This window comes from Rhinoraja longicauda, chromosome 29 (assembly GCF_053455715.1).
Source record: "Rhinoraja longicauda isolate Sanriku21f chromosome 29, sRhiLon1.1, whole genome shotgun sequence".
Taxonomy (NCBI): domain Eukaryota; kingdom Metazoa; phylum Chordata; class Chondrichthyes; order Rajiformes; family Arhynchobatidae; genus Rhinoraja; species Rhinoraja longicauda.
This window is the reverse complement of record NC_135981.1, coordinates 4,958,448-4,978,301: the sequence shown is the minus strand read 5'-3', so window position 1 is coordinate 4,978,301 and position 19,854 is coordinate 4,958,448. Positions and strand designations below refer to the sequence as shown.

At 49.8% G+C, this 19,854-nt stretch overlaps 1 protein-coding gene across 1 annotated transcript in view; it reads right to left on the bottom strand.

Moving 5' to 3' along the window:
- Positions 1–7,709: 7,709 nt before the first annotated feature.
- The window catches only part of st8sia6 (ST8 alpha-N-acetyl-neuraminide alpha-2,8-sialyltransferase 6), a 40,348-nt gene continuing 28,203 nt past the window's right edge, over positions 7,710–19,854 (bottom strand). The window contains exons 5-8 of the mRNA XM_078424699.1: positions 15,892–16,036; positions 13,223–13,335; positions 11,706–11,798; positions 7,710–10,809 (exon numbers count right to left, since the gene is read on the bottom strand). Of these exons, the coding sequence (XP_078280825.1) occupies positions 10,338–10,809; positions 11,706–11,798; positions 13,223–13,335; positions 15,892–16,036 (823 nt within the window). The 3' untranslated portion in view covers positions 7,710–10,337. The remainder of the gene's footprint in view (positions 10,810–11,705; positions 11,799–13,222; positions 13,336–15,891; positions 16,037–19,854) is intronic.

The window sequence follows — 19,854 nt, the reverse complement described above, 5'->3', positions numbered from 1 at the left end:
TAGGCCGCAGTGGCACCCATGGCAACAGCGCTGTAGGCCGCAGCATCACCCATGGCAATGGCGCTGTAGGCCGCAGTGGCCCATGGCAACGGCGCTGTAGGCCGCAGTGGCAGCCATGGCAACAGCGCTGTAGGCCGCAGCGGCACCCATGGCAACGGCGCTGTAGGCCGCAAGCTCCGGGTTAACACTGACTCACCCGAGGTGTTTTCCTCCCATCTCCCTATCCCATCCCCTGAGGCCGTCCCTCCATCCCCCTCCCCCCATCCCCCTCCCTCCATCCCCCTCCATCCCCCTCCCTCCATCCCCCTGCCCTCCCTGTGGAAGCTGGTGTACATGTTGTACACGGCCGTGCATCCTTAGGCCGCGCAACTGGTCGGCATTATCTTTAAAAATAACAAATCCCCCTCCCTCCCCCCAAAACCTCCTACACAAAATAAAGCCAAGTTTCCATCTCGCATTTGTAACGCCTCTGGTCCCTTTTTCCTCCTCCCCTTCGTCTCTCTCTCTCTCTTCCTTTCCTTCCCCCCACCGGACCTCCTTTACTGATGGCGGGTTGGTGAGTAGAGACCTTGCTGTGGGTGGGTGGGTGGGTGAGTAGAGACCTTGCTGTGGGTGGGTGGGTGGGGAGTAGAGACCTTGCTGTGGGTGGAGGGTGAGTAGAGACCTTGCTGTGGGTGGGTGGGGGTGTGTAGAGACCTTGCTGTGGGTGGGTGGGTGGGGAGTAGAGACCTTGCTGTGGGTGGGTGGGGAGTAGAGACCTTGCTGTGGGTGGAGGGTGGGGAGTAGAGACCTTGCTGTGGGTGGGTGGGGAGTAGAGACCTTGCTGTGGGTGGGGGGGGGTGAGTGGAGACCTTGCTGTGGGTGGGTGGGGAGTAGAGACCTTGCTGTGGGTGGGGGGTGGGGAGTAGAGACCTTGCTGTGGGTGGGGGGTGGGGAGTAGAGACCTTGCTGTGGGTGGGTGAGTAGAGACCTTGCTGTGGGGGGGTGGGGAGTAGAGACCTTGCTGTGGGTGGGGAGTAGAGACCTTGCTGTGGGTGGGGGTGGGGAGTAGAGACCTTGCTGTGGGTGGGTGGGGAAAGTGGGACATTCACGTTTAAGTGCACGGCGTGAGAAGGGACATCTTTCCCCTCTCCTCTCCATGGGCAAACGCCATATTCCAGCTCAAGGTAAGGGTGACGTTTGTTTTACCTTGAATACAACACAAAAGTGCTGGGGCAACTCAGTGGGAAGTTGGGAAGGAATTCCCTCCAAAGATGCTGCCTAAACTACATAGTTCGTCCAGCACTTTTCAGCTCAACTCAAAATTTCCAACATCTGCAGTTCCCTGTGTTTGTCTCTCTCTTTGTTTTTCTTTTAACCTTGACTGTACTTTAGGCAGGAGAGTGCGGAGGATGTAAGATAAATTGCATCTTGTTCTCATTGGAGGCCCGAACACTTGTATGTACAGAACAATTTAAAAATAATAATTTGGCATTTCCTGCCTACTCTACAATTCAATGATAGATCAGCCATGGTATTATCTCTTTACAACTCGCCCTCACTAACCCTATATCGTTTCATTTGCTCCAAGTTAAATTTTGCAAGTGCTGAATTCTGTTCACGAACTTAAAATGTAGTGCCCAGTTGGAGTCACAAGAGACTGTGGGCGATGTAATTTAGAGAGAAAAAAACACTATTGTAGGAATTCACCATCCGTGGCACCACATCAGGACTGATTGGCTAGTTTTTTTTGTGCTACATGTGTTCTTTGCAGAAATGATGTATTTGCATTCTTGGGCACCTGTTCATCTGTACATTTGTAACATTGGGCAGTTTTTCAAAGTTATTTCTGTTGGGACTGAGCAATGTTCTGAGATTTGGTTTGTTTAAAAAAGCACTGATGCAAACTGATGAAAATGCTCCCTTGAGACACCACCTGATAATTGCCACACTTTGGGAGGGTTTGGTGGTATTAGATTAAACCTTTATAACAATACTAAAAGAATAAACAATAATAAGTGTAATCTTATAAGAGTGGTATTCTCTAAAAAACCTTTTCAGTTATTCAAAGTTCAATAGTTAGCAAAAAATATAATTTAAATATATTTTTAAAAATCAAAATTAAATGCAAACCAAATTTTAACTTTTAGTATAAATGTCTGTTCAAATGTTTCTGGTTTTATGTATTTCCTTTTTTCCATTCCACCCCTTCCCTTGTTATCACCTATCCTTGTGCTTTAACTCTTTTCTATATTTCTTAAATTCATTACTTTTAACAAAAGTTCACTGACTAAACAACTGACAAAACCTCCGTTGTTCACAAGGCAGACAACTGCACATTTCCACTGTCATAAAGAGAAATAAGTGCTTACTGACATCATCCACAGACAGATAAAACGCTATCAAAAGATACGTCCAATATTCTTTGCTCTTCCATGACAGAGCAGATAGCTTCTCTTTGTTAGTTCTTCAATCAGTTTTAATGCTGAATATAGATAATATCTAAAGTTTCAGGAATACAGGCCTAGCCGACACAACTACCCACTGTAGTCCCAAATCATCGTTGCTAATTAGCATTTTATGCCACGCCAAGGTCATATTTCCTCCTTGGTTTATTTACCGGCACTGAACAGAATAATCTAGAAGAGAGTGCACGCGTTAACTTTAGAGTTATATCCTCGATGTTATGGCAAAAATCCATTTGACCTTTTTATATATTTTGCCTTTCCACAAAGGGTTCTTCAGTTAGATTCTGTTCAACCTCTCCCTATGACTCAGGACCTCGAGTCCTGGCAACATCCTCATGTGTAGTATGATTCAACTGGGAAGATTACAAAGAATGTATAGGGGAAAAAGAGTCTGAGGAAGGGACTCAACCCTAATCCTTCTCTCCAGAGATGCTGCCCGTCCCGCTGAGTTACTCCAGCATTTTGTGTCCATCTTCGGTGTAAACCATCATCTGCAGTTCTTTCCTACACATATCTAAACACGGGAGACAGCCTAAACAGAAAGGAGGAATAATTTCTGAACCTTCTCCTGAGTTTGCCTCAAAGGAGCAGAACATTTCTTACTCAGGTAGACAGTAAAATGCTGGAGTAACTCAGCAGGTCAGGCAGCATCTCGGGAGAGAAGGAACGGGCGACGTTTCGGGTTGAGACCCTTCTTCAGACTGATGTCAGGGGAGGGGGGGGCAGGACAAAGATAGGATGTAGTCGGAGACAGGAAGACTAGTGGGAGAACTGGGAAGGGGGAGGAGGGGGGATAGAGAGGGAAAGCCAACTACAGAAAATAAAGCCAAGTTTCCATCTCGCATTTGTAACGCCTCAGGTCCCTTTTTCCTCCTCCCCTTCGTCTCTCTCTCTCTCTCTCTCTTGTTTTCCTTCCCCCCACCGGACCTCCTTTACTGATGGCGGGTTGGTGAGTAGAGACCTTGCTGTGGGTGGGGGGTGGATGGTAGAGACCTTGCTGTGGGTGGGTGGGGAAAGTGGGACCTTCATGTTTCAGTGCATGGCGTGAGCAGGGACATCTTTCCCCTCTCCTCTCCTTGGGCAAACGCCATATTCCAGCTCAAGGTAGGGTGACGTTTGATTTACCTTGAATACAACACAAAAGTGCTGGGGCAACTCAGTGGAAAGTTGGGAAGGAATTCCCTCCAAAGATGCTGCCTAAACCACATAGTTCGTCCAGCACTTTTCAGCTCAACTCAAAATTTCCAACATCTGCAGTTCCCTGTGTTTGTCTCTCTCTGTTTTTCTTTTAACCTTGGCTGTACTTAGGCAGGAGAGTGCGGAGGATGTAAGATAAATTGCATCTTGTTCTCATTGGAGGCCCAAACATTTGTATGGACAGAACAATTTAAAAATAATAATTTGGCATCTCCTGCCTACTCTACAATTCAATGATAGATCAGCCATGATATTATCTCTTTACAACTCACCCTCACTAACCCTATATCGTTTCATTTGCTCCAAGTTAAATTTTGCAAGTGCTGAATTCTGTTCACGAACTTAAAATGTAGTGCCCAGTTGGAGTCCCAAGAGACTGTGGGCGATGTAATTTAGAGAGAAAAAAACAGACTATTGTAGGAATCCAGCATCCGTGGCACCTCATCAGGACTGATTGGCTAGTTTTTTTTGTGCTACATGTGTTCTTTGCAGAAATGATGTATTTGCATTCTTGGGCACCTGTTCATCTGTACATTTGTAACATTGGGCAGTTTTTCAAAGTTATTTCTGTTGGGACTGAGCAATGTTCTGAGATTTGGTTTGTTTAAAAAAGCACTGGTAATTACTGTTGTGATATTGCTGGGACTACTTTGTGTATCCAAGAACTACTTTGTATGGCTGTGTATATAAGTGATGGGTGTGATTAGGCGGTCACTCTGGATCCAGGCGGCCTTGGAATAAACAGCCTGGAGTATCAGCTCCACCATGATAACATCATAAACACGTGCACTCGTGGTCCGTCCAGAGTCACAACAAAGGTACAACAGGTACCGGACCACGAAGTCCAACATGGTGGCAGCGGTTTGGGTGTTTAGCCTAGAAAAGGAAAACCACAAAAACCCCAAGAAAAAAAGTTAACAAGTGCGTAAGAAAGAAAAAAAAGAAGAAGGTTAACAAAAAGGAACCCAGCAAAAAGGTTAACAGGAAGATAAGATAGAGCCCTGAGGAACGAAAAAAGTTTCCCGCTCGGTAAGGGGCCAATATATGTAGGTATACTTACCTGCTCAGTAGTCAGCGGCGAGCTGCCGACGTGACGCTGCAAGCTGCTGAGGGCGGTGTGTGAAGGGAAGGCCCACATCGCGCCCCAGCACCTGTGCAGGCCCGAGATTGGGAGCCTGCGACTGCTTCGCGGGGGAGAGACCGGAGGCGACCCCGGGAGACCCGACACCCACGGAGGTATGCGGTCACCGGGAAAGACCGGGAGACCCGACACACACGGAGGTGTGCGGTGACCGAGGAAGACCGACACCCACGGAGGTGTGCGGCGACCGGTAAGACCGACACTCACGGAGGTGTGCGGTGACCGGGAGAGCCCTGGAGGAGACCGACACCCACGGAGGTGTGCGGTGACCGGGGGAGGCTGACACCCACGGAGGTGTGCGGCGACCGGGAGAGCCCTGGAGGAGACCGACACCCATGGAGGTGTGCGGCGACCGGAGGGACCGACCACCCGCGGAGGTGCGGCGGCCGGTAAGGCCGAGGCACTACATACTCACCCAGGCGCGTCGACCGTAGAGTCGGGACGGCCCTGGGCCCGAGGCGGCGGCAGCGCGTTCGAATTGTGCGGCAGCTGCCGGGAGCGCCTGTGGGCAGGGCCGGGGAGCACCTGTGGGCGGGGCCAGCGCGCACTGCAGAGGAGGCGCGATCGCACCGCGATTCCAGCAGTGGGAGCCCAGCAATGCCAGCCCAGCAGTGCCAGCCCAGCAGTACCAGCCCAGCAGTGCCAGCCCAGCAGTGCCAGCCCAGCAGTGAGAGCCCAGCAGTGCCAGCCCAGCAGTGCCAGCCCAGCAGTGGGAGTCCAGCAGTGGGAGCCCAGCAGTGCCAGCCCAGCAGTGAGAGCCCAGCAGTGCCAGCCCAGCAGTGCCAGCCCAGCAGTGGGAGCCCAGTAGTGCCAGCCCAGCAGTGGGAGCCCAGCAGTGCCAACCCAGCAGTACCAGCCCAGCAGTGCCAGCCCAGCAGTGGGAGCCCAGCAGTGCCAGCCCAGCAGTGCCAGCCCAACAGTGGAAGCCCAGCAGTGCCAGCCCAGCAGTGGGAGCCCAGCAGTGCCAACCCAGCAGTGGGAGCCCAGCAGTGCCAGCCCAGCAGTGGGATCCCAGCAGTGCCAGCCCAGCAGTGGGAGCCCAGCAGTGCCAGCCCAGCAGTGGGAGGCCAGCAATGGCAGGCAAATCATGGTGGTGGAGCATCTAGAGCCTACACTACGTTTGATCTACACAGCACGTCTTCTTGAGGGGAAGATATGGAACAAAATGAATATTTTGTGTTTAATGATCTGTGTAATGATCTGGTACTGAAAGCTTAATGTATTATATTTGATGCTTTTGTATATATGTATATATCTGTGGAGTGACCACACGGAGTGAGTGACCACACGGAGTGAGTGACCACCTGGCGATGGGTGAAATTCCGCAGAGGAGTGACCACCATGATGGCGAAAAAAGCAATTGTGTTTAATTGTGTTTAGTTGTGTTATTGGTTTTGTTTGCAAAAAGCAATGGTGTTTTGGTTTTGTTTGTTAAATATATTTTAGCCCTCGAATGGTAAAGAAAACTATTTTATATAAGACAAGGGGGATGTTGTAATATTATAAGACAAGGGGGATGTTGTGATATTGCTGGGACTACTTTGTGTATCCAAGAACTACTTTGTATGGCTGTGTATATAAGTGATGGGTGTGATTAGGCGGTCACTCTGGATCCAGATGACCACGGAATAAACAGCCTGGAGTTGAGCTCCAGCATTGTAACCTTTTATACACGTGTACTTGTGGTCCGTCCAGAGTCACTAAAGGTACAACAGGTACCGGACCACGAAGTACAACAATTGCCACACTTTGGGAGGGTTTGGTGGTATTAGATTAAACCTTTATAACAATACTAAAAGAATAAACAATAATAAGTGTAATCTTATAAGAGTGGTATTCTCTAAAAAACCTTTTCAGTTATTCAAAGTTCAATAGTTAGCAAAAAATATAATTTAAATATATTTTTAAAAATCAAAATTAAACGCAAACCAAATTTTAACTTTTAGTGTAAATGTCTGTTCAAATGTTTCTGGTTTTATGTATTTCCTTTTTTCCATTCCACCCCTTCCCTTGTTATCACCTATCCTTGTGCTTTAACGCTTTTCTATATTTCTTAAATTCATTACTTTTAACAAAAGTTCACTGACTAAACAACTGACAAAACCTCCGTTGTTCACAAGGCAGACAACTGCACATTTCCACTGTCATAAAGAGAAATAAGTGCTTACTGACATCATCCACAGACAGATAAAACGCTATCAAAAGATACGTCCAATATTCTTTGCTGTTCCATGACAGAGCAGATAGCTTCTCTTTGTTAGTTCTTCAATCAGTTTTAATGCTGAATGTAGATAATATCTAAAGTTTCAGGAATACAGGCCTAGCCGACACAACTACCCACTATAGTCCCAAATCATCGTTGCTAATTAGCATTTTATGCCACGCCAAGGTCATATTTCCTCCTTGGTTTATTTACCGGCACTGAACAGAATAATCTAGAAGAGAGTGCACGCGTTAACTTTAGAGTTGTATCCTCGATGTTATGGCAAAAATCCATTTGACCTTTTTATATATTTTGCCTTTCCACAAAGGGTTCTTCAGTTAGATTCTGTTCAACCTCTCCCTATGACTCAGGACCTCGAGTCCTGGCAACATCCTCATGTGTAGTATGATTCAACTGGGAAGATTACAAAGAATGTATAGGGGAAAAAAAATGCCGATGGTGGTTAAAATCGAAAGTGGACAAAAAATGCTGGAGTAACTCAGCGGGTCAGGCAGCATCTCGGGAGAGAAGGAATGGGTGACGTTTCGGGTCAGACTGAAGAAGGGTCTCGACCCAAAACGTCAACCATTCCTTCTCTCCCGAGATGCTGCCTGACCTGCTGAGTTACTCCAACATTTTATGTCTACCTTAGATTGCAAAGAAAGTTTTTCACTTTTTCTTAGTACAGGCCACAATAATGAACCAACACCTCTCATGCTTTTGCCCCAGTTTGCATCCAAGCAAATGTTCTGGAGGCCAATATAACTTTATTTCCATTTATTCTGTTAACTATATTTAAAACAATCCCATAATACATTCACGTGATGATTCTTCAATAGTTTTAGTCACACTTCCGATCTACACCTCTGGACAGAGAAACATTGCACATCGAAGGCTCATTGGTTGCAGGGCCAGGAGGATGTGGGTTGGTTAGATGGTTAGTGCGTCCCTAGTGGGCAATTGGTCTGTCGTCTCCTGCATTTGCCCTTCACCAGGTCATCTCGACGTGAACCGGCAGATTTCATGTTTAAATGCTCCCAACCTGCTTCTCCCCCCTTTGAACAGAAGGCTGATGCACAGCCCCTGGAAACTGGGCCCGCCAAACGCAAGACTAAAATGGAAGGTAGACACACAATGCTGGAGTAACTCAGCGGGTCAGGCAGCATCTCTGGAGAGAAGGAATGGGTTCACCAAAGACAGACACAAAATGCTGGAGTAATTCAGCGGGACAGGCAGCATCTCTGGAGAGAAGGAACGGGTGAAGGGTCTTGAAGAAGGGTCTCGACCCGAAACGTCACCCGTTCCTTCTCTCCAGGGATGCTGCCTGACCCGCTGAGTTACTCCAACATTTTGTGTCTACCGTCGAAAAGGAATGGGTGATGTTAGTGGAGTCGGGACCTGACTTCAGACACACCAAGTTACACCGGCACTCTGTGTCCTATTTCTGTACACCAGCATCTGCGGTTCCTGGTGTCTGGTTTCACTGTTACTCTGCCTCTTGCCTTCAAAGCCTAGGCTCAAAGTAAAAACATTCTGGAGGAGCAAATCTCCGTAAGAGTCTGAGGAAGGGACTCAACCCTAATCCTTCTCTCCAGAGATGCTGCCCGTCCCGCTGAGTTACTCCAGCATTTTGTGTCCATCTTCGGTGTAAACCAGCATCTGCAGTTCTTTCCTACACATATCTAAACACGGGAGACAGCCTAAACAGAAAGGAGGAATAATTTCTGAACCTTATTTCAGAATAAGGAGCAGAATATTTCTTACTCAGGTAGACAGTAAAATGCCGGAGTAACTCAGCAGGTCAGGCAGCATCTCAGGAGAGAAGGAATGGGCGACGTTTCAGGTCGAGACCCATCTTCAGACTGATGTCAGGGGGGGCGGGACAAAGGAAGGATATAGGTGGAGACAGGAAGATAGAGGGACAACTGGGAAGGGGGAGGGGAAGAGAGGAACAGAGGAGCTATCTAAAGTTGGAGAAGTCAATGTTCATACCGCTGGGCTGCAAGCTGCCCAAGCAAAATATGAGGTGGTGTTCCTCCAATTTCCGGTGGGACTCACTATGGCACTGGAGGAGGCCCTAATCCTTTCCCTTTTCCCACACTCTCAGTCTGATGAAGGGTCTCGACCTGAAATGTCACCTATTCCTTTTCTCCAGAGATGCTGTCTGACCCGCTGAGTTACTCCAGCATTTTGTGTCTATCACTGGTTACTATTACTATGGTTTATTGGGAGCTCCCTATGCTATGCCCGGCTGCTGGGTCTCCTATATTACAAGACCTCAAAAGTAGCTCATTGCCGCAAGAGGCTTTGGGACACAATGGGAGAAGTTACCCAAAAAAACGCAATTCTTTACCAATCGAAAGCTGGAGGAGGGAACAGTTAAATATCACTTGTGGGCAAAGAGTCCCAAGATTCGGAGAAGGCAAAGGGAAAAGTTAGTTGTGCTGCTGGTTCCTTGTGTCCTCCCACCATGAGATCTTCCTATCACCTACAGTCCCGGCAGCAGAGTGGCGCAGCGATAGAGTTGCTGCCTTACAGCGCCAGAGACCCGGGTTCGATCCTGGCTACGGGTGCTGTGGAACTCTCTGCCTCAGAAGGCAGTGGAGGCCAATTCTCTGACTGCATTCAAGAGAGAGCTAGATAGAGCTCTTAAGGATAGCGGAGTCAGGGGGTACGGGGAGAAGGCAGGAACGGGGTACTGATTGAGAATGATCAGCCATGATCACATTGAATGGCGGTGCTGGCTCAAAGGGCTGAATGGCCTACTCCTGCACCTATTGTCTATATAGATGGAGTTTGTACGTTCTCCCTGTGACTGCATGGGTTTCCTCCAGGTGCTTCGGTTTCCTCCCACACTCCAAAGGCGTACAGGTTTGGAGGTTAATTGGCTTCGGTAAAAATTGTAGCCAATGTTTGTGTAGGAAAGTGCTAGTGCACGTGGATCGCTGGTTGGCGTGGACTCGGTGGGCTGGGGGGCCTGGTTCCGTGCTGCATCTCGAACGTGAAGTCCAGAAGCCCCGAGCTGTTCCTCAGGTTGCCCTCACTTCCCTTGAAGAAGGTTGTCCCCCCCACCCCCCCCCCCATCAATGATCAGGCATCTCGTTTGGTTAGTTGTCAGTGAGCGCCCGATAACCTCTGCCTTTAAGGCCAAAACAAAGTCCAATCGTCTAGATGTTCCCCAAGTGGAGAAAAATAAATTAACATTACTCGACCGCCAGGCACAAGCCACGGGCAACGCAAGACATGAAAGACCTTTCGTGACTGAACGTCAAGCTGTCTGGGCCATTGCTCGTTTACAACCGTCTCACCTTGGCCAGCTGTCAGGTCTGAAGTGAATGTGGCCTCCTGCCTATGGCTCAGTCTGGCACTGTGCCATCTGAAGCTTGATGATCCCTCTACTGTGCATTTGCAGGAGGTGCTGGTACTCCAAGGGCATGGAGTGAACGTCCGGCTTGGGCTGCTGATTGTCGAAGTAGTGGTGCGATATAACCTCCCCGTGCAAGTCGACCCCGAACGGCCAGAAGCCGTAAACCCACACCTCCTCGCAGAGCTCGATGGCGATGCTCGTCACCATCAGGCCAGTGGACAGGCGGTTAGCCTGGACGCCCTTCAGGTTCCAGAAGTCACTCAGATGCTTCAGGTACGAGGGGTTGAAGAAGACGACCTCTTGCTTGGCCTGAAAGTCTTGCAAGGTGTAAAGGGCCCGGAAGGAAAGGACGGTGTTTTTAGTGTAGGAGAAAGCGGGCAAGAGCAGCAGGGCTTCATTGTAGACGCTCAAGTTGGTGTAAAATGGCCTTCTCCTGTCTTGGAGGTTTCCGTACCTGTCGAGAGAGAACACACAGAATCGTCTCACTGCCAATCCAGACTGTTAATAAACAGGAGGGTCTAAAGAGGATCTCGACCCCAAAAACGTCACCTGTCCATGTTCTCCAGAGATGCTGCCTGACCCGCTGAGTTACTCCAGCACTCTGTGAAACGTTACCTATCCATGTTCTCCAGAGAAGCTGCCTGATCCGCTGAGTTACTCCAGCACTCTGTGAAACGTCACCTATCCATGTTCTCTAGAGATGCTGCCTGACCCACTGAGTTACTCCAGCACTCTGTGAAACGTCACCTATCCATGTTCTCCAGAGATGCTGCCTGACCCGCTGAGTTACTCCAGCACTCTGTGAAACGTCACCTATCCATGTTCTCCAGAGATGCTGCCTGACCCGCTGTGTTCATCTTTATAAGTGAAAGGAGCAGAATTAGGCCATTCGGCCCGTCAAGTCTACTCCGCCATTCAATCATGGCTGATCTATCTTACCCTCTCAACCCCATTCTCCTGGCTTCTCCCCATAACCCCTGACACCCGCACTAATCAGGAATCTTTCAATCTCCACCTCATAACTATCCATTGACATTTGTCTGTAGACTTTAGAGATACAGCTCGGAAACAGGCCCTTCGGCCCACCGAGTCCGTGCTGACCAGTGATCGCCCTGTACACTATCCTACATACACTAGGGACAATTTACAATTTTAATCAAAGCCAATTATCCCACAAACCCGCACGTCTTATGGAGTGTGGGAGGAAACCGGAGCACCCGGAGAAAACCCACATGGTCACGGGGAAAACGTACAAACTCCGTAGAGGCAAGCACCCGTAGTTAGGATGGAACCCGGGTCTCTGGGGCCGTGAGCCAGTGACTCTACCCCTGTGGGTGAAGGCGGTCTCACCTCTCTGCAATGATGCTCGGGTTTGCTGTCACCAGGTTGGTTTTCGTTCCAATGTCCTGGGCGAAGGTTTCCCCCATAGGAGGGAGATTGCACCTGGAGAACATATAACATCAGCAGTCAGTCCACAAACTCCCGACATTACTTACAGTCACGGTATAACAGGCCCTTCAGCCCAACCAAGGTGCCCCATCTCAGCTATTCCCATTTGCCAGCGCTTGGCCCATATCCTTCTAAACCTTTCCTATGCATGTGCCTGTCCAAGTACACCTTGTCTGTAGGGAGTTTGTACGTTCTCCCCGTGACCCTCGTGGGTTTTCTCCGGGTCCACCAGTTTCCTCCCACACTCCACAGAGTACCGATTTGTAGGTTAATTGGCTTGGTAAATGTAAAAACTGTCCCTAGTGTGTGTCGGGTTGTGTTAATGTGCGGTGATCGCTGGTCGGTGCGGACCCAGTGGGCCGAAGGGCCTGTTTCCGCGCTGTATCTCTAAACTAAACTAAACTAAAGGTGCCCCATCTCAGCTATTCCCATTTGCCAGCGCTTGGCCCATATCTTTCTAAACCTTTCCTATGCATGTGCCTGTCCAAGTACACCTTCTCTGTACGGACTTTGCCCGTTCTCCCCATGGGTTTTCTCCAGGTGCTCATTTCCTCCCACACTCCAAAGACGTGCAGGTTTGTAGGCTAAGTGGCTTGGTAACATTTTAAATTGCCCCTAGTATGTGTAGGATAGTGTTAGTGTGTGGGGATCGCTGGTCGGTGCCGACTCAGTGGACTGAAGGGCCTATTTCCACGCTACAGCTCTAAAGTCTAAAGGCCAGGCCTGTTCCCTGAGCCACCCTCACTTCCATAAGTTCATAAATGATAGGAGCAAAATTAGACCATTCGGCCCATCAAGTCTTCTATGTCATTCAATCATGGCTGATCTATCTTTCCCTCTTAACCTCATTCTCCTGCCTTCTCCCCATAACCCCTGACACCCGTATTGTCTAATGAATAGACAATAGACAATAGGTGCAGGAGTAGGCCATTTGGCCCTTCGAGCCAGCACCACCATTCAATGTGGTCATGGCTGATCATTCTCAATCAGTACCCCGTTCCTGCCTTCTCCCCATACCCCCTGACTCCGCTATCCTTAAGAGCTCTATCTAGCTCTCTCTTGAATGCATTCAGAGAATTGGCCTCCACTGCCAGAAGAATCTATCTATCTCTGCATTAAAAATGCCCATTGACTTGGCCTCCACCGCCTTCTGTGGCAATGAATTCCACAGGTTCACAACCCCTGACTAACGAAATTGCTCCTCGCCTCCTTCCTAAAGGAACGTCCTTTAATTCTGAGGCCGTGACCTCTGGTCCTAGACTCTCCCACTGGTGGAAGCATCCTCTCCACATCCACTCTATCCAGGCCTCTCACTATTTGAAATGCGATGCACGCTTCACTCGAAGAAGGTCGTCTGCCGATGATGATCTCAAAACTAAAACTGAGCGATGGACTTTGCTCGCGGCCGCGAGACTTACCGGAAGACATATTCGGCCGCGTCGATGTCGGCGCCACAGCTGCTGTTGGTCAATATGGCGCTGTTCCCGATGACCGCACATCGCTTGTACTTCTGTCTTTGGAGAGAAGTGTCCTAGAGACCAAGAGCAAGCCGTCAGCCCGGGGGGAACGTGCCCCCAACACTTACCCACCCCCCCCCGACAAAGCACAAGGGTGCGCAAACACCAAGGGCAGGGAGGACATGGCAGTTCTGTGATCCAATGTCAAAGACCCGTCCGTCACGGCCTGCAATAGGCCGCGGGATTTTCCACCGCCCGGCGGGGGCTTTAGTGTCGGGGAACCCCGTCGTGGCAATTTCGACAGCCTGACCGCGGGAGAGGACGGCAGGGAAGAGAGAAAGACACTGTGGCCTTCCATCAGTGAGGAGGTGACTGGGGGAGACTGGGGGTGACTGTGGCCTTCCATCAGTGAGGAGATGACTGGGGGTGACTGTGGCCTTCCATCAGTGAGGAGGTGACTGGGGGAGACTCACTGTGATGGATGGTTTCTGTTTTAGGTTGGGTTTTTTGTGATTGTGTGTCTTATTGCTTTATTTTTATTGCCTCTCGTTGTTGCCTGTGGGTAACGTAATTAATAATAATAATAATAATAATAATACATTTAATTTATATAGCGCTTTTCTGGAAACTCAAAGACGCTTTACAGAGTAAACAAAACATAAAAATAAATAAACAAACAAAAGATTTATCCAGACGGAGTAATTCCGGCCAAAAACATGTTTGTGGATGACAATAATACTTTATCGCCTGGCCATTCGCTCATTCCACTCCTACCGTTGGGAAGTTGTTATTCCGAAAAGCGTGAGCACTTGGTTCAAGAACGGGCTCTTCCCATCAACCATCAGGCACTTGAACACCACACAGCAGCTATGAACTTCCAGCAATTGGATTTGGTTGCTCCAAGGTCTTCAGATTTCTTTGCACCAATATTTCAAATGGTAAATTTATTGAATGTTTGTTTGTTTGTTACACATCGTCAATGTGTATTGTGTTTACAGGCCTGTTATAATTTCATAAGCGATAGGAGCAGAATTAGGCCATTCGGCCCATCAGATCTACTCCGCCGTTCAATCATGGCTGATCTATCTCTCTCCCCTAACCCCATTCTCCTGCCTTCTCCCCAGGTTGAGGAGGAAGGGTAGCCTTCTTGATGGCTGTGGAGGCCGAGGCAGTGAGGATTTTTAAGGAGGAGATTCTCGAGTAGTTCGGGTGTCAGGGGCTGTGGGGAGAAGGCAGGAGAATGGGGTTGAGAGGGAGAGACAGATCAGCCGTGATTGAATGTCTGGAGTGGACCGGATGGGCCGAATGGCCTAATTCTGCCCCCAGGACTTATGAACTTATGAAAAATGAGAATGGATTATAGAGATCTTCAGAGCACGGCTCTCCAGAGGTGGAGCAATTAAATGCAGGGACGATGGACAGATCAGGCTTGGGGGAGTGCAACGTCTCATGAGATGCGTGCGACACAGTGGCAGGCCAACAGTACCTCTAGCTCGCCTGTACGGGCGATCCAGGTTCAATCCAGATCTTGGGTCCTGCCTGTGTGGAGTTTGTCCCTTCTCCCCGTGCCACTGCGAATTTCCCCAAGGTTCTCCCACCTCCCAGAGACGTGTGGGTCAGTAGGTCCCCAGGGTTCTCCCACCTCCCAGAGACGTGTGGGTCAGTAGGTCAACTGGCCTCTTGTAAATCGCCCCCCGAGTGTGTCGGTGAGTTGTGGAGTCAGGGGTGAGTTGGTGGAATAATTGTTGCGCGTGTGTGTGTGTATGTAGGATGGAGATAGTGTGCGGGGATCGCCCGCTGCGGCCTACCATCGGCTAGACACCTGGAGCTGGCGGCCTCCACCTGGGACCACCTAGGCTCTGGTTCGCAGAGGCCGCGGACTGTACACACCATCTGCGGAGCTGGCTGCCTTCGGAGGCTGTGGTGGCGCTGCGGGAGCGGCTGCGACTCGCCTCCGGAGGCTTCAGCCGCGGGCCGCGTGGATATCGGAAGCTCGCAGGCCCCTGGGTGGGGGCCGACATCGGGAGCTCCGGCAGCGGCAGCGTCTTCGCCTGCCCCGAATAGCGGGGCTTGGGTCAGCACGCCGCAGACCTTTCACCTTCCAGCACGGCCTGAAATAGGCCGCGGGATTTTTCTCTGCCCGGCGGGGGCTTCAATGTCGGGAGCCCCGACCGCCCCGACGTACAGCGGCAGCGTCTTCGCCCGCCCCGGATCGCGGGGCTTGGGTTGGCCCGCCGCGGACCTTTCACCGTCCGGCGCGGCCTGGAACGTGGCATCTAAAGCAGCCTGACCTTGGGAGAAGACGGCAGGGGAAGAGAAAATACATTTTGGCCTTCCATCACAGTGAGGAGGTGACTGGAGGAGACTCACTGTGATGGATGTTTCTTTTTTTTGTTTTGTGTTGGTTTGTGATTGTGTGTGTAATTTGCTTATTTTTACTGCTCTTATTGTTGGACTGTGGGTGACGAAATCTCGTCCAAAAGACTTGTTTTTTTGGATGACAATAAAGGCTATTCTGATTCTGATTCTGATCCACCGTGTCCATACCGAGGGTGCAGACTCGGTGGGCCGAAAGGGCCTGTTTCCGCGCCGTATCTCTGAACTAATGCTAAACTAAACACCAGGCTCACCTTGGGAAACAAAGCGTAGATCTGGTGGGTGATCCGTATCTTCCTCTTGGGCTCCCCCTCGTAGATGACGTCCGTCCCGACCGGTATGTTACTCTGCGTCACCAGGCAGTTGTGGGCCGCATCACAGCACCTCCTCAGCTCCCATCTGAAAGGCCAGGAACCCACGGTTACCCGCCAAGACTCATTCACGCAACGTTTGCATGGAGCTCCGAGACCACGGTCAACTTTGTGTGCTGGAGTTGCAGACGTGTATGTGAGTCAATAGACAATAGGTGCAGGAGGAGGCCATTCGGCCCTTCGAGCCATTCAATGTGATCATGGCTGATCATTCTCAATCAGTACCCCGTTCCTGCCTTCTCCCCATACCCCCTGACTCCGCTATCCTTAAGAGCTCTATCTAGCTCTCTCTTGAACGCATTCAGAGAATTGGCCTCCACTGCCTTCTGAGGCAGAGAATTCCACAGATTTACAACTCTCTGACTGAAAAAGTTTTTCCTCATCTCCGTTCTAAATGGCCTACCCCTTATTCTTAAACTGTGTGGCCCCTGGTTCTGGACTCCCCCAACATTGGGAACATGTTTCCTGCCTCTAGCGTGTCCAATCCCTTAATAATCTTATATGTTTCAATAAGATCCCCGCTCATCCTTCTAATGCTGTCAATGCAGATGCAAAACCCAAGAGAAGACTCGGCTAGAAGAAGCAACAAGGAACTGCAGATGCTGCGTTACACAAAAAGGAAACAAAGTGCTGGAGGAACCCAGCGGGTCAGGCAGCATCTGGGGAGGGAATGGACAAGGCAACGTTTTGGGTCTTGTTTCGTGTGTGAATCGGCGTCTGTAGTTAAGAGCCATAGAGTGATGCAGCGTGGAAACAGGCCCTTTGGCACAACTTGCCCACACTGGCCAACATGTCCCAGCTACACTAGTCCCACCTGCCTGTGTTTGGTCCACATCCCTCCAAACCTGTCCTATTCGTTTATAGATCTCTGGAGGACATGATTAGTTAATGTGCAGGAAGGGACCACAGATGCTGGTTTACAACGAAGACAGACGCAAAGTGCTGGAATAACTCAGCGGGTCAGGCAGCATCTCTGGAGAGAAGGGATGGGTGACGATTTTGGACCCGAGGCATTTTGCAGAGGGCCAATTAATCTACAAACCCCCTACGTCTTTGGGATGTGGGAGGAAACCGGAGCACCCGGAAGGAAGCCACACGGTCGCTGGGAGAACATGCAAACTCCACACAGACGGGACCCGAGGTCAGGATCGAACCTGTATTTCTGGTACTGTGAGGCAGCAGCTCGACCAGCTGCACCACCTTGCCATCTGTAATGAACTGAATACGAGTCCAAACCCCACCCAAATAGTTGGGAAATTAAATACATTTGTTAAATCTAGAAATTCTATTCCAAATAAGTCATTACTTATAATCAGTGACCGCACTTTTTTTAGTTTAGCTTAGAGATACAGCGCGGAAACTGGCCCTTCGGCCCACCGAGTCCGCACCGACCAGCGATCCCCGCACATCAGCGCTATCCTACACACACAAGGGACAATTTACACTTATACCAAGCCAATTGACCTACAAAACTGCACGTCTTTGGAGTGTGGGAGGAAACTGAAGATCAAGGGAATCAATTGGAATCAAGGGATTATGGGGAGAAGGCAGGCACGGGTTACTGATTGTGGATGACCAGTCATGATCGCAATGAATGCCGTTGCTGGCTCGAAGGGCTGAATGGCCTCCTCCTGCACCTATTTTCTATGGTTCTATGTTTCTATCTCGGAGAAAACCCACGCGGTCACGGGGAGAACGTACAAACTCCGTACGGACAAGCACCCATATTCGGGATCGAACCCGGGTCCCTGGTGCTGCAAGTGCTGAAAGGCAGCAACTCTACCGCTGCGCCACTGTGCCGCCCTTAAAACCTCTTAAAGCTTTTCATGTTCATGTGCTTTTCTGCAATTGCTGACCCAGTTTTGCATGCAATTAACCCCAATCTCATGGGCATGGAATGTGAGATATTTATGGCGCTGAATGAAGCCATTCAGCACAGCACATCCTTGCCGACTAATGAAGGACTTCAAGCTTCGACTTCCCAGCTCTTTAGTGTGAGGGAGAAACATCGGGTAGATTCAGTTTTCAGTTTAGTTTATTGCCACGTGTACCAAGGTACAGTGAAAAGCTTTTGTTGCGCACTGACCAGTCAGCGGATAGACAATGCATGATTGCAATCGAGCCGTCCACTGTGCACAGGATAAAGGGAATAACGTTTAGTGCAAGATGAAGGCAGTAACGTCCGATCAAAGATAGACCGAGGGTCTCCAAATGAGGTGGATAGTAGAAAACGCTTCTCCAGAGCAGAGGTGATTAAAACTAGACAGTGTAGATTTAGCGAAAGGGCTCAGAGTTTTGCAGGGGATCGGAGAGAGGATATTTTTCACCCAGAGGGTGGTTGGAATCTGGAACCCACTGCCCTAGTGGAGGGAGAAGGCAGGGACTCTCACAATGTTTAAGAAACATCAAGACGCGGTCTTGAATCACCAAGGCATAGAAGTCAACGGTCCAAGTGGGCAGCACGGTGGCACAGCGGGTAGAGCTGCTGCCTTACAGCGCTTGCAGCTCCGCAGACCCGAGTTCAATCCCGACTACGGGTGCTGTCTGCACGGAGTTTGTACGTTCTCCCCGTGACCGCATGGGTTTTCTCCGAGATGTTCGGTTTCCTCCCACACTCCAGAGACGTGCAGGTTTGTAGGTTAATTGGCTTGGAATAAATATTAAAAATTGTCCCTAGTGTGCGTAGGATAATGTTAACGTGCGGGGATCGCTGGTCGGCGTGGACTCGGTGGGTCAAGGAGCCAGTTTCCCCGCTGTATCATATCATCATATCATATATCTACAGCCGGAAACAGGCCTTTTCGGCCCTCCAAGTCCGTGCCGCCCAGTGATCCCCGTACATTAACACTATCCTACACCCACTAGGGACAATTTTTACATTTACCCAGCCAATTAACCTACATACCTGCACGTCTTTGGAGTGTGGGAGGAAACCGAAGATCTCGGAGAAAACCCACGCAGGTCACGGGGAGAACGTACAAACTCCTTACAGTGCAGCACCCGTAGTCAGGGTCGAACCTGTGTCTCCGGCGCTGCATTCGCTGTAAAGCAGCAACTCTACTGCTGCGCTACCGCTAAACTACACTAAGTGGTTGTGAGTGGGACTGGCGCTGATGGGATGGATGGTCACCATGGACTTGGCGGGTCGATGGTCTCGTATCCGTGCTGCAATCCTTCATGTTACTTGATCTGGTTCCTGCTCTGAAAGTGCCCACTCACGTGCAATCTATTTAGGCCTCCATCATCTTTTTTTACACAAGGGGTGGTGGGCGTATGGAACGTGCTGCCCGGGGAGGTAGTTGAGGCTGGTGCTACCACAGCTCTTAAGAAACATTTCGACAGGTACATGGATTGACCACAAAGTGAATAGTGACCAGCAGTCTGATGAAGGGTCTCAACCCGAAAAGTCACCTATCCCCTCTCTCCAGAGATGCTGCCTGTCCCGCTGAGTTACTCCAGCACATTGTGTCTATCTTCGGTGTAAACCAGCATCTGCAGTTCCTTCCACACAGGCATATGGATAGGATAGGTTTCGAGGGATACGGGCCAAATGCAGGCAGGTGGGACTAGTGTAGATGGGACAATGTTGGTCGGTGTGGGCACGTCGGGCCAAAGATTCAAGATTCAAGATATCTTTATTTGTCATCCAAAAAACAAGTTTTTTGGACGAAATTTCGTCACCCACAGTCCAACAATAAGAGCAATAAAATAAGCAAATTACACAACCCCAACCAACTGTATGATTCTTGATTCCACACTGTATGACTTTATGTTACTGGGAGAAGGCAGGTGAATGGGGTTAGAATAGGTGGGGTATGGTGGGCAGTGTGGGCAAGTTGGGCGGAA